General features: G+C 33.5%; 1 protein-coding gene across 1 annotated transcript in view; it reads left to right on the top strand.

Moving 5' to 3' along the window:
- Positions 1 to 16657, top strand: part of LRRC7 (leucine rich repeat containing 7) — a 508378-nt gene that overhangs the window by 430024 nt on the left and 61697 nt on the right. The window contains exon 22 of the mRNA XM_057529769.1: positions 4380 to 4499. Coding sequence (XP_057385752.1) covers positions 4380 to 4499 — 120 coding nt within the window. The remainder of the gene's footprint in view (positions 1 to 4379; positions 4500 to 16657) is intronic.

Consider the following 16657-nt stretch of genomic DNA (forward strand, 5'->3'; position numbering starts at 1 on the left):
TAGCTGAGCTTAATAAATGCTAGTAGTTACCTTGCCCTCTTTAAGATCCACTTGCATTTCCTGAGCACTCAGTATCACCAAGAAATATGTTTGGTAGCAGGAAAAGACCAAAGGTTTTGAACCTAAGAAAATCACAACTTAATCATCCATAATACTCCTGCTCCAGAGACATGCAAGGCTGGGAAAGAAATCCCTGGCCTTTTCTAACTCCCCATCTGCAGGTGTCCAGCTGCCAATATAAATAGTGTGGTCTCTTCTACACTGGAGAAATTGACAATTTTTTTCTTGTTCTTTTTTTTTTAACTTTTACCAACATAATATTACACCATAGTACCTACTGCTTATTGGCTTATTGAAACAGACACTAATATAAATTACAATTTCAGAGGAAGGGAAGTTGAAATTATGGAAATATATGTATTCAGTGATCTTTTCATATAATTTTGCCTGGAAGAAGATGGCCTCAGTATCTGTTTTATTAGTTGATACTTATTCCACCATCTTTTGAATTAGAGTTTAGATAGCAATGTTTGCACCTAAATTCTTTTCAAATTTCTAATGTCCTTTCTTATAGACCATGCAAGTGACTCAGGATCAAATAGTAACAATATCTGATATGCATTCGTTCACCCTAGTTCCAAGGGTTACTTACTTAATTCCAGTTTTGTTTTGTTTTGTTTTGTTTTGTTTGCTGAAAGCAAAGCAATATTTCTGCAGCACCTTGGGGTAACTTATGCCTATAGTTTCTACTGACTTTGCTGCATTTATTATTGGCTACCTATTGCTCAAGAAGGATTCACTTATCTTTCTAATTATGAAAAAAGCCTTCAGCCTGTAAATCCACATAAATCCTCATAGACAGTGACTAAAATTACCAAAATAAGCTTAGTACTCGTACAGATGCTTCCCCACCACTATAATGAAATACTAGCTTTAAAATCATCTGGATATTACATTACCATCTTCAGATCGAACCCTGTGAAAGCATAATAATTAAGATCCAAACTTGGTGTATATTTGTCTTTATAACCTACTTTTTTCAAAAAATATGCAGAAAAAGAATAATATAACAATAATTTCACTGAAAATACTTTGGAGAAAGTTGTTTTCACACATTTTTTTGAAGCTGGGGTAATGCCCTCTGTGAACAATGTGCCAATTACTAAGCAAAATAGATCCTTGAGTTCTTAAGGAATATATCCCAAGACCTTTGCACAGTGCCAAATTCTAATACCACTCTCATATAATTCCTCCAACTAAATGCCATAAGTGAATTTCCGAAGCTTTCAGTGCACCCATCAATTTGCTCTTTGTCAAGAGCAAAGCTACTGGATCAGCTGAGCTCATTTATTCATACATGTGAATCCTCTACATACACATATCTTCACATATGGGCACACATATGCATACCTGCATGCATGCACTCATATACATGCTCATGCATACACAGATATATAGAGACACACATATTCATGCACATTTATGTCTCAGCAAAATTAGAAATTACTTCTTCCTTCCAATAGATGCTTGTGATCACTCACAGTAGTCAAAATCATAAACGTTAAATCTACAAATGTCCACAGTCGTCTTTGGGATTAGCATCTGTTCAGCAAAACTTCTACTAGCATTACTGAATTTCTTTAAAAATATAATTTCTGACTTTTCACTAAATCACATTGACGAGTTTTTCTCTTGTTTTGAAATATTAAGGAACTACAGAATTTAGAAGCTGAAGATATGGTATATTGTGAGGATTTTCCACGTATTTTATATTAAATTGGTCATATGTGGTGAGGAAAAGACTAATTCTTAATCTTTTGAAGTATCTATAGAAAATAACTAGAATGTGGTACTAAAGATAATTGAACCTCAATTTGCTTATTTTCTTTGAAATAATAAAATTCATTAGTGACAGTTGCTCCTTGTAACTTTTCATAGAATTTTAACAACTAAGTAACTGCATTTATGTAAAGTTCAGGAGCACTTTATCAGAAGTACATTTTTTTGTAAATAGCTATACTCACTCCTTTTGAGAAAGAATGTGAACCCACTACATAATTCTCTTTTGGGTTCCTCCCTCCCAAACATTAATAAACTGTTTTCACGGTCTATTTTTTTTGCAAACTTAAGTCACCCTTAGGGTGTCTCACTTCATAAAAACGAAGAGGCCAGAGCATTCTTGAAATTAATAAAGGAAATTGCTTTCAGGAAATTCCTTTAATTTTGCTGTCTAGTCAAAGTATTTTTTTCATGTGTCTGCATGTTTATGTTCTCTTTGGGCCCTGTAACATAAAGGAATTGGTGCGGTTGTTAATTCTAATTTTAAAAAGAGAGAGATTACTTGCTAAATTAATGAAGAATCTCATCATCATGATATTAGGATTCTGACTAAGTGTTTTAGCCTTCTTTTACGTTGAAAAGAATCGTGCAATTCTCAGTTGCTCTCTGTGACTAGGAGTCATGTCTGGGCAGCTGAAGGGAGTTTAGTGGAGGAAATAGAGATGAAGATGAAGATGATATGGAGGAAAAAAAGATTATATGTGTTGAATTCTGACCACTTCTCAAAAATCTGTGTTCCACAGACCCAGCTAGTTGAATATATTTATTATCCCACTTCACTGGCAAAGAAACCAAACCAGAAAAGACATGAGTACTAAAAATTCAAAAAGAAAACTGTCCAGTAGTGCCTGCCCTGCATAATTATATTTTAACTGCTTAATTTTAACAGTTTGATTTGTCATATTAATAGCTAGAAAAAATCGTATGTGGGCATATGCAAACATTAATCTCCAAAAGGTAAAGACTAGAAAATTAATGCTTGAAATCAGACAGATGGTCATTGAATAGCTGTCTGGTTATTTTCAAGAAATATATATTTTAAATATGTTACCTCTATTTGATTTTCAAACAAACACATGTAAATTCATTCCTAACTAACCCAGGAGCCTCAATTCAGTACCTTTTTTCTCTTTTTTCATACTTTCTGATATGCTCATGAAAAAGGAATTCACATGGCCAAAGTCAAAGAAGAAAATTGAATTTCCTTACTTTTCACTATATCCACTAGACCCCAGGAAAATTTCATCTAATTTTGTTTAATTAATCTTGTAATGAATATTATTTTTTTAATAGTTCCAAGCAATGCTTTTTAAAAATGCATGTAGTCAAAATGCAGATAGGGTGGTTATATAATTGTTTTCTAAAGGAGAACAATTAGGAGCACTCCGTATAACTGGATGAAGCCTGGCAAGCAGTCATCTGTGCCATGTTATGAAGAGAGTGGCCCAGTTCCCTCATTCCAGGGTTGGAAGACCATTCTTCACACAAAGAGCTGCACATACACTCTCTAACCAGGACTTCTTTATCCATAGGGATCCTCCAAAACATGTGGAGAAAATGGCATAGGAAACATTGAGTATAATATCTCACCAAATAAGAATTCCCCAGGAAATCAAGCAGTACTTGTATATCCCGTAGGTTAGAGGAGGAGAAAGCCTATGGAAAAAGTTAATCAGCTTTGACAGGAAAAATATCCCATTACTGTATCCTTCCACGGGAGGCCATCTTTCTGATGATGTATGATTATTTTCTGTTACTCAGGTCAGACTACAGAAGCCTCCCAAAATATCTAGTAGTAATAATAATAAAGACAGGAGTATTATTATTTGTTAAAAATAATAAGCAGTAAATCAGCCAAAAATAAAATATATATGAAGAGTGTAAACTTTAATGCATAAATGATCTATATAAATAAATTTGGAATCAAAACAATTATGATTTATTTACACTGAAATTCTAACAGCACAATATTTTTTGATGTGTTAATCTTTCCTCTAAGCGATCTGTAGATAATGTCATAGTGCTATGAATCTCGCACTATGCTAGTGTTAATACCATTTTGGATTAGTGCAAGACACATTCTCCCAGAATCAATACAGCCTTATAAAATTTGTTTTAGGTTATGGTTTGGAATATTGGAAGTTACATACTATGTATTATATGGTTTCAGTTTATATTCTAAATGGTAAGATCACACTAAAGAAACAAGTGAAGCAACTTTTAAATGTTGTAGTTTTTAACAATTGGTTAATTTTACCCTGATTATTTTTATTCCAGTACTGTAAATTTAAACTTCTCTTTAAAATTCAGTAAATAACTATAAGATGGTTATTTTAATTGAATTTCTCACTGCTTCCAAAAAGCTATTAATTTACAATTCTTACCACGTAAATAGTATATAATAATACCTCCAGTTTAGGATATATGTTTTTCTGTGATTAAACAAAATTAATTTTATCATAATCATGAGGGACTCTTTTCAGAAAACTATGATAACTTCTATTACATCACTAAAGAATGCCATACCATTTTTGCAATAGACCCCGTCCCAGCAAAGCAACATTTTAGACAATGGACAAGAAGATGTATCTCCTAGTGGCCAGTGGAATCCTTATCCTCTTGGGAGGCGGGATGTACCTCCGGACACCATTACTAAAAAGGTAACCAATTTCAAATTAATGACACAAACCATGAATCTTGCATATCCATTGTAATATGTAATCCATATCTTGCATCTTAACATCATTTCTAACTTTGTGATAAATTTAGGCTAAATACTATCCCACAATAGGGAGTCTGGTTAACTTTAAGTGCATTGAAAAGAATGAAAAGTGAACATTGCCAAATGCTCAGAGCTGGTAATGAATTTTTATAAACAACATCCTGCCACCTCTCTGAAGATCTGTCACCTCTTATTCGTGTCTGACACCCACCTTTGAAGTGCAACTACAGGAAATTGTGTAATGTATACTTTCTGACTCTGTTGGATTCAGCAGCATGGTGTAGCCAATTTGCATAAAATGAAATTTGACCACAAAAGATTGATTCACCATTTCTAAAGTCATAGCAACTCATTCATCCTGTCATTCATTCATCAGACATTTAGTGAGCAACTGTATGTGCTAAGAAGCACTACTATATGTTGAGTACTTGCTAGATGTTAGGGAACCAAAATGAATAAGATATGGTATGGTGTCTTACCTCTAGGACCTATTAGTCTGGTGAGGTAGGTTCAGAGATAAGTAGGTAATTGTAATACTTCATGTTAAATCACCATAAAGGGAGCAAAAAGAAATCTATAACCAAGAAGATAATTGCAACATATATGAGAGACAAGGGATTGATATTCCAGAATATATTTTTTATAACTCCTACAAATCAATATGAAAAGACATATAACACAGTACCAAAAGTATGGTAAAATACAAGGGCATCAGGAGAGTAAATTAACATTAAAATAAAACAACCTTTTATCAATCAGGGAAATACAGAAAAAATGCTATTTTATACCTACTGGACTAACAAAAACTAAGAAGTATGAAAATATAAGGTCTTTGCAAGTATAAGAGCAATGTAAACTCTATACTTCTTGTGGGAGTATAAAGCACAATCACATTGGCAACAAATTATAAAGCTTAATATGCATACACTCAACATTCCAATAATTGCCCTCCTAAGATATTATCCTAGAAGAACTCCTGTGTATGTCATTCAAGATACCAACACTCACAATGGTAGAATACTGGATTAGCCTAAATGTCTATCACAAGAAACATGATAAAAAATATTCACACAAGGGAATATTTTACAGCAATGAACATTTGTTAGCTATAATTAGGATAATGTGTATAAACTTTAGAAGCATAGTTTGAGTGAAAAACAAGTTTCAGAAGATGGCACACATCAAGAGTTCCATATTTATAAATCTCAAAAACAAGCAAAACTAAAAATATATTATTTAGGCATAAGTACATGAATGAGAAAACTTTTTATAAGGGAATGGTTAACATAAATTTAGGATTATGGTTATCTCTAAAAGGGAGGCTGGGGGTAGAATCAGGGAGGAAGCTGATATTAGTTTTAGTACTGTTCTGTTTCTTAAGCTGAATTGTGATTCTTACACTCTAGTTCTTAAGCTCATAAATGTTCATTTTATAATTGTGCTTCATAACATATACACTACATAATCCCATACTTTCTTTGTAACTTAAGTGGTGATTTTTCCCTTGATAAATACTTCAGTGCTTTTTTAAAAAGATATATTAAATATCAAATTATTTTACCCAAAATAATTGTTAATATTCTGATTTGCAGGTGTTATACACGTTATTAATCTGCCTATTGAGCAATATCCAACATTGCAGATATACTCCTGTGAAGATGGCTAGGAGAGCACCTGGAGAGGACACCAGTTTAGTAAAGAAATTAAAGAAAGTTAAGAGAGAAGGGTGGCATAAAATAAAGCTAGGAGGATAAGCATAAACCAGATTATGCTGGGCTTTATCCTGAAAGAAATGGGAAGAAGTGTTTTAAACAGGGGAGAGACATCATTAAATTTTCATCTAAAGAGCACTCTGACAGCTTTTCAGAGAACGAATTGGGGAGCAGAAAAACTAGAGGCCATGGAATGAGTTACAAAGCTTCTCTTGTAATCCAAGGGAGAGTAGATGGAAGCAATGGGTGGTAGAGAGAAAATGCAAAGATCCAATATATTCTTAAAAGGTACAACCGACGTGATCTTGTGATTGACTGGACATAGGGCATAAGAGACAGCTAAGAGTTCCAAGACTAATCCCCAGGTTTCTAATTTGTATGAGTCATGATGGGCCATTCACTGAGATGGGAAAGCAAAAGAGTAATAGGTGTAAGTGGAGGAGGGGAGGGGAGTTTAAATTTTAAGATGTAGATTTGAGGTAACTTTAGGAAATCTGAGTGGAAATTTTTAGTGGATATTTATATATATTCTTCTGAAGTTCAGGAGAGAAATCTCAAATTTAGCAATCATTAAAACGTAAGTCATAATTGAGTTGTGAGTGAGACAGGTAGACGACACAGAACTCCACAGAACACCAACATTTAAGGCATGTTCTTAGAAACAAGAGCAGAGAAGGAATGACCAAAGATTTTGTCAATAAGTTTCTTTCTACCACAAGTTATAGAAAATTCCAGCCTTGAACACTAAAATATTTAGCTAACATTAGAAGTAGACAAGATCTAGGGTAAGGCTCAGATTAGTCTTCAGTTAGATAATTTTAAATACTTAGGTTTTTTTTCCCTCTCCACTCTTCCATTCATATTGTTGGCTTTATCCTAAAATTGGTTCCTTTCATAATTATCAGATGGCTACCTATGGCAATTGAAGATAACAAGCTTCCTCCTTCCAGTCAGGAGAGAGAACCAAGTTTCCCATAGCTGTCTCTTACAAGCAAAACCTTTCTTCCCTAAATCCCCCCACAAGCCTCTTTTTACATCTCATTGATACAAAATAGCTAAGGACTTCTCACCCCTAGCAAGATGAATGGAATTATATGATTGGCCTTGACTAATCAGTTGGAATAGAGTAGATGCGCTTTCAACTCCTATGACCACTAAAAAACTGTAGAAGGAAAAACAAGGAAAAGTGGCACCTTAGAAATCAAGTAGAAAAAAATGTTTAAAGGAGGGAAGGGTCAACAGTATCACATGGTGCAAAAAAAGTCAAACAAGGTAAGTATGAGTAAAGGCTCCTTGGTTTTCGTGACAAAAAGGTTTTTGGTGGTCTTGGCAAAAGTAATTTAATTAACTGACGGGGCAGAATCCATAGGAACCTACATTAAGAAATAGAGAAACTTTAAAAAAAACTCAAGAAAAGAGTTTCCTTTTAAAAGGAAAGAGAATTACGGTAGAATCTGGAAGGGGATGTGAGGAAGACAGAAGGAATATTTAAGATGGCAAACAGCTGATTATATTTAAAGGCTGATGAGAAGTGATTGGTGAAGAGGAAGTTGGAAATCTCAGGAAAGTAGGGAAATCTGCTTCTTTATGAAAAAAGAGGAGATTGTGAATGTGATGGTAGGAAATTGAAGGAGTACCTATCAGAGCCAAGGGACCCTTACATAACCTGACCAAGAGAGGAGAGAACCATAATCACGTACTTAGTTGCAAAGGGATACTATAATTTTCCCATAAAAGGAAAAGCCTTATTCATTTATTACTCTAAATGGAATTAACAGGTGTTTACATTATCCATTCATACATCCATTTTACATAAAATCTATTTTCAAAGTCCATAATATTATGTTTAATCATATCATCAATACAAATCATGATGACCATTTGCTTGCTTCTCTACTTGCTTTGAGAACTCCATGCAATTCTGTATTGATTAACTATTTGTGAGCTAATTATTCTTGTTAACGGCTAAAATAATTGTTTAACCTATCTGAAAATTTCAGTAGCCTTTTATATGTCTTGTCAAATGTAAAATAATGTAATATGTATTTAAAATTTTACCATGTCCTTCATGTGTAAACTCACTTATAGCTTCTTCCTACTATCATAAGCATTTTCTGACTACCCTACGTTATAACACTTTTGCCTAAAATCTGAGACTTTAGAACCTAATAATGGATATGTTTACCTATTACATCACAGAGTAAAGAGAATAAAGAATGCTTTAAATATTCAATTTTAGTTTTTTATTATATATTAATTGAGGATACCAAGTTAAAATTCTAGTGAGAATCAACCTAAGGAAATGAAAATGGTAATGGGATTATTAGCCTGGGCTGCTGGATTTACCAAAATAGGTGTGAACATTGTACTATTATTCTTTGAGTTTATATTTTACTCTACAATCAATTCTTTTTAAAGTCAGTGTTGGTTTTGCTGTTGTCCTGAAGTAAGTAGTCATTAGGCTAGATAGGATGAGAATGAAAAATCAGAAATTAAACTACAAATGGAATGGGGAATCAAGGATAATAAGTGGTGAAGAAGTCTTAGTCAGTACCCCATTTGAGTCTCCTTCTCAAAGTCTCTGCAGAAGATTTTTTAAATCTTATCTCTATGCCAAGAGATACTACTATGATGCTACTACTAGGATAATACTACTGTGTAGTACTAGTACTGTGATACTACTGTGATCAGAAAGTACTGTGATGCTGCAGAGATTCAGTGGGAAATCCATTTTAGAAAGACTATGATTGAACTTGTGGCTCTCTGTTCTAGTTATTGTATCTTTTGAACTAATATTGGTAATACCTATGGCTATGCCTAGCAGTACTCCAAGCATTACAGGAGAATAAATGTGGGTACCCTCCAAGCTGTGGATCCAGAGGTTTAGATATATAAAATAAACAAAATGTGTTCATCTATCAGAAAGAATTTTGCTCCTGTATCTACCATCATTGTTCTATGTACCTGAGAGTGGCTAATATATGGCAAAGTGTTGAGGGTGTTAAATCCTAGCCTCTTTTTTTTCAGTGGCATAATAGTAGGAGGTAGTTTTTAAATTCTCTCTTGCTATGTCAGTCTCCAAAATCTCCAATTCTGGTGTCCATTAATTCAAAAAGTCTGGGAATCACTGCTAGAAGAACATGTCACAGTAAGGTAAATCCAGCCCCACACCCTCAAATTCAAGACAGTACTACTTGAGCACTTTGAGAACTGCTGTTAAAAACTTTAGTTTTTAACAAAAGTGCTCTCAGAAGGAGTATTTGCATTTTAGAATCGTATCACATCATTGCTTTTACTGCTTCAGTCTATTGGATTAAGTCGCAGTCACCTTGGTGAGAACTATGAGGTACCATGCATTAAATACTACCCTGTGTCAGGCATTGTGCTAAATGCTTTCATGTATTTGTTCGTCTTATCGTCACAACAATCATATGAGGTAAACACTATTATTTTTGTCCACTTTAATGAAAGAAGAAACTGAATTTAGACTTTCTCAGTTAGAGACTTGGAGTTGAGGTTAGGCTACTTGCCAAGATCACATGGGTGACTAAATATTTTAGATCACTCTCCTAAATGTAACTGAATATAGTACGAAGGTCATAATGTAAAATATAAATGAAAACCATTTTCATTTTAAAGTCAGACATTGTACTCTGATTTGGTAGAATTCTCCATAAGGATGGCAAGGCTGTTTTTCTCTAAATCTGAAATGACAAACTCTGTTAAAAGTATTGAGAGCCTTAAAAAGGTTGAATATCCCTGAGAAGATTTAAAATTGAAGGATAATACCTGTAAGAGTATGTTAAAATGCTGGAGCAGGAAAACATTGCAGCAAAAATGCTGAAGTGACATATTAAAACAAATGAAACTTAAAACATTTCTCTTCTTGAAAGGGTAACCAAGAAACTTTAAAATTCCAGTGATATTAAATCTGAAAATTCGTTAATGTGTAAAGACTAGACATTCAAAGGTCTCTTTCAGCATTAGTGACTCTTCCCTCCTCAAGTGTCTGTTATTCTAGGTTAAGTGCATAATGACTTGGCAGTTAGAATAATAAAGGTGGGTATCAAGGGTCAACATCAGGATGTACATAGTTGAAGAAAAAGGTATAAAAATGTAGCTAATTTAGTCTTGGCTCACAGACATGCCCCATATGCTGAACTTGCCCATGATTTTCTCACATCTACAATGCCAGCCATTGCAAGTTCAGCCTTTAAGAGCTTCAGGATTTCCAGATGCTCGTCATCTCTGAGGCATGGCCAGGAACTCATTAACAGAAACTAAAAGAAATTATGTGGGGTTTGGTCATTTTTATGTTCTTTTAATTCTTTCTTTCACAGGCCCCCAAACTGAAATTTTTACTTTTTCAGACCATATGACGTATTAAATTTTTTTTTAATTTATTAACATTCATTCCTTATTATAATTTTGCCATTTGTCATGTTTCTTAGTATAATGCATTTCATTGTTTCTTTTTATACATATATAGAAAGATCAAGTCTAAAATATCTTTTGAAAATCTTAAATTGTTTTGCTATTGACTATACAACCACACCATCATTTGTGTTTAAAACAACTGAATCAAACTACTACTGGGACTGATTTTTCACTTGGTAACAAAAATCAGTCTGTTGTAGAATTTTTCACAGGATAAGAATAAATTTACGTCATTTTTAAATAAGTAGATGTTTAAAAGAAAATCAACTTAAGAAAAATCAAGCTATACATTTAGTAATTTAAATAAAATCATTTTATTATGCTATAAAAAATCTTATCTAAAATGTATAATCTTTAAGTTGTAGTCATTGAAAAGTAATTTTCTCCAAAATTACTGCCTTTAAAAACAAATATTGCTATCAGTACTCTATCTATGTGGAACTGAAATAAATGTAACTACAATTATTGGCTTTTGTATTTAACTGAGAATGGACATTATTGCTGTTGGAATCCCTTATATCAAAGGCAGGGGACGGGAGGTGGGGCAGGGGCGGAAGGCGGATGTAACTCACACAGAAATAGAGGAAAGTCTGGAATAGACAAGAAAGATAGGTGAAGATTTAAATATTAGAAAACATAGGAATGGCAACAAGTAGAACAAATCCTGAGGCTATAAGAGAGCAAGTCAAGGTGTGGATGAAGCAGATATGAAAATCAACTGGGTAAACCTTAACATATGAGAGATAAGAGACAGGGAAATAGAAATGTTTCCTATTTCCATCAATAACATAAAAGTCAAGCATATCTGTTCTAGTTTAAAGTAATATTGAAATTTTTAAAAAATGCTTCTGAAACTTTAGTGAATGTCAATGCCGTAGCTAAACTCTCCTTTTGTACAGAAAGAAATATGTCAAGTAGTGTAAGTTTCACCTGAGGCTTTGTATTTTTTTCCCTCCTAAAGCAATATGCATTATTAACAGTGAAGAATGCCCAGGAGTAATGCCTTGACTTCATCAGTCCATAAGCAAACAAAACCAATATTCTCTATTACTGTGAGTAATGCCAAGCACAATCCTGGCTCCCTCTTTTCTGATTCTCTTTCCCAAGCCTCATTTTTCTCCTCTGATAGGAGCAAATTTTGCACTGGTTGCAGTAAATTTTTCTTCTGGTAGACTGGGTCATCACTGAAACTCAAAAACAGACTGGAATCCTGCATATAGAGTCATTTTGAACTCCAAACATTTTTATAAACATTAGGAAAAGAGATCTTTTTGAGTCAGTTGGTAGGTTGAGATTCTCCTTGCTTCCCTCAACCATCCTCTTCCTACCACCCTCACTCATGTTGGTGTCATTTCTACTGAGGCTGCTGGACTTGAAGAAGAAATAGTAGTCAAATGCATTTGCTATCAGTGAGCTTTGCCCCCAAAATGAGAAGTGAGTCAGTGAAAGGGTAGATTGATGAAGTCATACAATTATAGATTTTTTAATTATCAAAAACAAGTAAACAAAAACTTTTAGCACTATCTGTTGCCCCCAGAGAGACATTTCTTATACAAATATATTGAGTTTTTCTCTTGATCAAAAGCCACTTTTTTCGAGAGACATAAGTTTAAAAAGGAAAGCGGAACTGTGGGAAAATACCAAATGTGTCCAAATGAAAAAGAACCTCTAACCCTAGCAGAACTTTGACTCTCTAGATTGATGATAATGCAATTCCACTTTCCTTTGAGTTTTGGTATTCAGAAATAATCTGGAAATGAATATTTGTGTGAATAGTAAGTATCCACACCTTAATTTCACCCGTAGGTTGAAAAGGGAGTTTTAAGCAACAGTTCCAATCACACCAGTTGGCCTGAGAGGTGAACATACCCACTGTCATAAATATCACTCCAGGTTAGGAAGGGTTAGGAATAAAGTAAGTAGGTGAAAATTATATCTTATGGGACTTCTGTGATTAAGGATCAACTATTGATGACATTTTTAGGCATCTATCAAACATGTATCGAAGGCTCATTGAAATTTTTGATGCTTATATTTAGTGTCTATATTAAGACATCCACTAATTTCCCTCCCTAACAAATACATGCCTCTGTCTCTACCAGACTAGCCTCAGCATGGTCTTTATGGAATAAATATGTTATTGTTCTAGAACAGAATAAAAATGCACTGCTTGGGGTTGTACAGGTTAAAATATATAGAACAATCCAAAGAACAATTACAGGAATTGTAAGCTAAGGGTTCAAATCTAGTCTTGAGAATTTCATATTGCACTTCTTTTGGGTTTACCAATATCAGAACTGTTATTCAGATGAACTAAATGTACTCTTTTTAAAAAAAGCTTATTGATTGGTGATTGTGTTGCCTTTTCCAGTGTGCCCATGAAGCCATGCCTTTTGCTATACTAGAGAAATAAGAATGAATACATCCAATTAGATTCATATCTCCCTATAATTGGAAATTATTTATATAAGAGAGAGAAGGCTGAAAATATGTAAAGACTTGCTTGCTAAACAAGAATTAATTGCCAAAGCAAGAGTACATGGCCAGTAGGAAGTCAAAAATTTCATGAAAATGGGATCCTTCAGAGGCAGTTCCATACACTTAGTGGCTAAATCAGGAAGAAGCTTTTGAAAAAAATCAATGAAATAATTTTCTCTATTTAATGATCCATTTCAAATATTCCTTTTGTTAATCTGAACAGCCAGGATGATATATCTTAATCAGTTGATTTTAGTATTATTTAATTCATAGGTATTTTTAAAACTTACTCTAGTCCTATTATGCAATTAAATTTGTTCTAAAAAATAGTGCAGGTAGGAAGTTGTAGAAATGTGAATGGAAAATTCTTCTCTAACTTACAGCAAGAATGACAGCTGAATAAAGTATTGTTTAGTTTCCCAGTCGCTTTTGTATTGGATTTTCTTACTTAATACAACATTAATTCTTTAATTCACAAAGCACATTACTTTATCTCTTAATACCAGTGCAACAATATAGCTATCTCCAGTAGTGTGGGACATTACTGTCATAAAATCAGGAGATTGTTCTTATCCAGACTGACTCTAAATTATTTCCTTAATAAAAGTGCAAACCCAAAGAGTGTCTATCAAATGGCTATTAAGTGAGAGGAAAAAAAAAAAATCTTGCCACAGATTAAAGCAATAGAAAACAGTGGCAGATTAAAACTACTTACTTCATCAATTCTTAACATAGGTGTTCCTTAAAACAAACGACTATTCTACTTCAGAAAATGGAGCTAACTCAATAACATATCGTCATTTCAGAAGAAATATAAAAGCAAAAATAAAATGTGAAATTAATCCATTGTAATGAAAATGTCCGCGATTGAGTATGTAATCTGAAGACCTAAACCACATGACAACTGGCAGATGATCAAGGATTGCTGCCAAATAGAGGATGTCAAAATGATAAGGTGCCATTTCTTGACACTTGATTTTTATCTGACTTACTCCACTACCTTTAGGTTCCTAGAAACCTTAAGGGCAAAATAAGTGATTGTCAAACTTTTATTGTTAGTGCTGACATCTTCCTTTTCATTTTATTTCAGGAATGTAAAAGTCAGCATCATCACACAGCAAACTGTAGGTGGAATGTGTAGATTTAGCTCTAATTTCACCATTTTTTCTATTATGGATCCTTTGTTGTTTTTTTTCATTTTGATGAATAATTTCCAATTCCAGAGCTATGTTTTATAAGTTGACATTTAATCACAGAAAAATGTGCTTCTAGAGATACACTAAGCCACAAATGACTGCCTGCACGTATCAGCCAGCTGCCATCCTAAGGCATATGCACTGAAGGGAAAGGCCCTATTGCCTCACTTTTTTATCTGTCATTTGAAGCACTGGAGTATATCACCAGTATTTGGCTCTAAAAAATTTAAGATCAGCAAATAATTTGAATCCCCCCCACCCCAGTACTGCACTGTGCCAGCAGAATGCACTGTCACCAAGTCCCTAGGGCAAGAGAAACAGCAACTTATACCCACTCTCCTTCAAGCTTCAGAGCTCCCTTTCATGTATTTGTAAAAGTTTGTCCTCTAATGTCCAAATGGGAGAACATAGATTTTTGGCATCAAAATTGCCCTAGCTGAATACAAACAACACAAGAAGAAAAAAATAAAGCTTAACAATTTGGTTGTCATAATCATAAAGCAGTATCTACAATACATATTAGGCATTGTACCAAGGTGCTTGACATAAATACACTCTTCACGACAACATCATTCTGCTTCATTTGATATGATCACATGATTTTTCTTCTGTAGCCCATTAATACAAGGCACTGCACTGGTTGATTTTCAAATATTGAAAAAGCTTTGTATTATTCAAGTAACCCCCACTCAGCCATGATGTTTCTTTTTATATATTGCTGAATTCTATTTGCCAATATTTTGTTACGGACTTTAGCATCTGTATTCTAAAGGATATTAGTCAGCTTTCTTTTTCTTTCTTTTTTTTTTTTTTTTTTGTACTGTCCTTATGTGGTTTTATTCACAAATTGGGAAGATTTTCTGCCTCATCTATTATCTGGAAAAGTATGTGTAGAATTACTGTTGACTCTTATTTAAACGTTTGATAGAATTCTCCAGTGTAACCATCTGGGTCCAGAGATTTTTTTCCTGGAAGTTTTTAAATTATATCCAACTTGATAGTTTCAGGACTAGTCAAATTATCTAGTTCATATTGTGTGAGTTATAGTAGTTTGTGTTTTTTGAGGAAGTGATCCATTTCATATGAGTTGTCAAATTTACTTATGTAGCGTTATTTGTAGTATTATACCTTATTATCCTTATGATGTCTGCAGGGCCTTTAGTGATATCCCCTTCACTCTTGATTTTGGTAATTTGTGTCCTTTTTTTCTTGTTCAGTCTTGCTAGAAGTATGTCAATTTTATTGATCTTTTCAAAGAACCAGCTCTTTGTTTTATTCATTTTATCTGTGATTCATTTTAAGTTTCATCAATTTCTGAACTTTTTTATTATTTCCTACCTTCACTTGCTTTTGGTTTATTTGACTCCTATTTTTCTAAGCTATTGAGGTAGTATCTTAATTATTGATTTGAGGTGTCTTCTTTTCTAGTATATGCACTACTTTAGCTGTATTTTGCAAATTTGCATTTACATTCAGTTCAATGTATTGTTTTATTTCCCTTGAGACTTCCTCTCTGATCCATGAATTATTTAGAGCTACATTGTTTAGCTCCCAAGTGTTTGAATATTTTCCTTTTATCTTTCTATCATTCATTCCTAGTTTGATTTATTGTGGTTGGATAACACATTCTGTGTGATTTCAGTTCTTTTAAATTTGTTGAGATTTGTTTTCCAAATCAGGATATAGTCTATCTTAGTAAATATTCTGTAGGAACTTGAAGAGAATGTGTATACTGCTGCTGTCAGATAGAATGTTCTGTAAGTGATAATTAGATCTGGTGGGTTGATGGTATTGTTGAATTCTTCTTCTTCTTGCTAATTTTCAGTCTAGTTCTTCTATCAGTTGTTGAGAGAAGGGTGTTGAAATCTCCAACTATAACAATAATGAATTTGTCTATTTTTTTCTTAGTTCTATCAATTTTGCTTTACACATTTGCACCTCTGTTGTTTGTTGTGTATACATTTAGGATTACTATGACTTCTTGGTGGATTGACTCTTCTTCATCCTATAAAATTCCTCTCTATTCCTAGTGCATTTTCTTTGCTCTGAAATCCACTTTATCTGATATTAATGTAGCCACCTCTCATTTCCTTTAATTCAAATTTGCATGATATTTATTTTTGATTCTTTTAATATCTACCTGCCTATCTCATTATAGTTGAAGTGACTTCTTATAATCTGCATATAGTTGAGTAATGTTCTTTAATCCAGCCTGCCAAGATCTGTCTTTTAATTTGTGTATTTAATCTCTATGCATTTAATTTAATTTGACA

Source organism: Balaenoptera acutorostrata, chromosome 1 (genome assembly GCF_949987535.1).
Source record: "Balaenoptera acutorostrata chromosome 1, mBalAcu1.1, whole genome shotgun sequence".
In the NCBI taxonomy this organism is placed as follows: Eukaryota; Metazoa; Chordata; class Mammalia; order Artiodactyla; family Balaenopteridae; genus Balaenoptera; species Balaenoptera acutorostrata.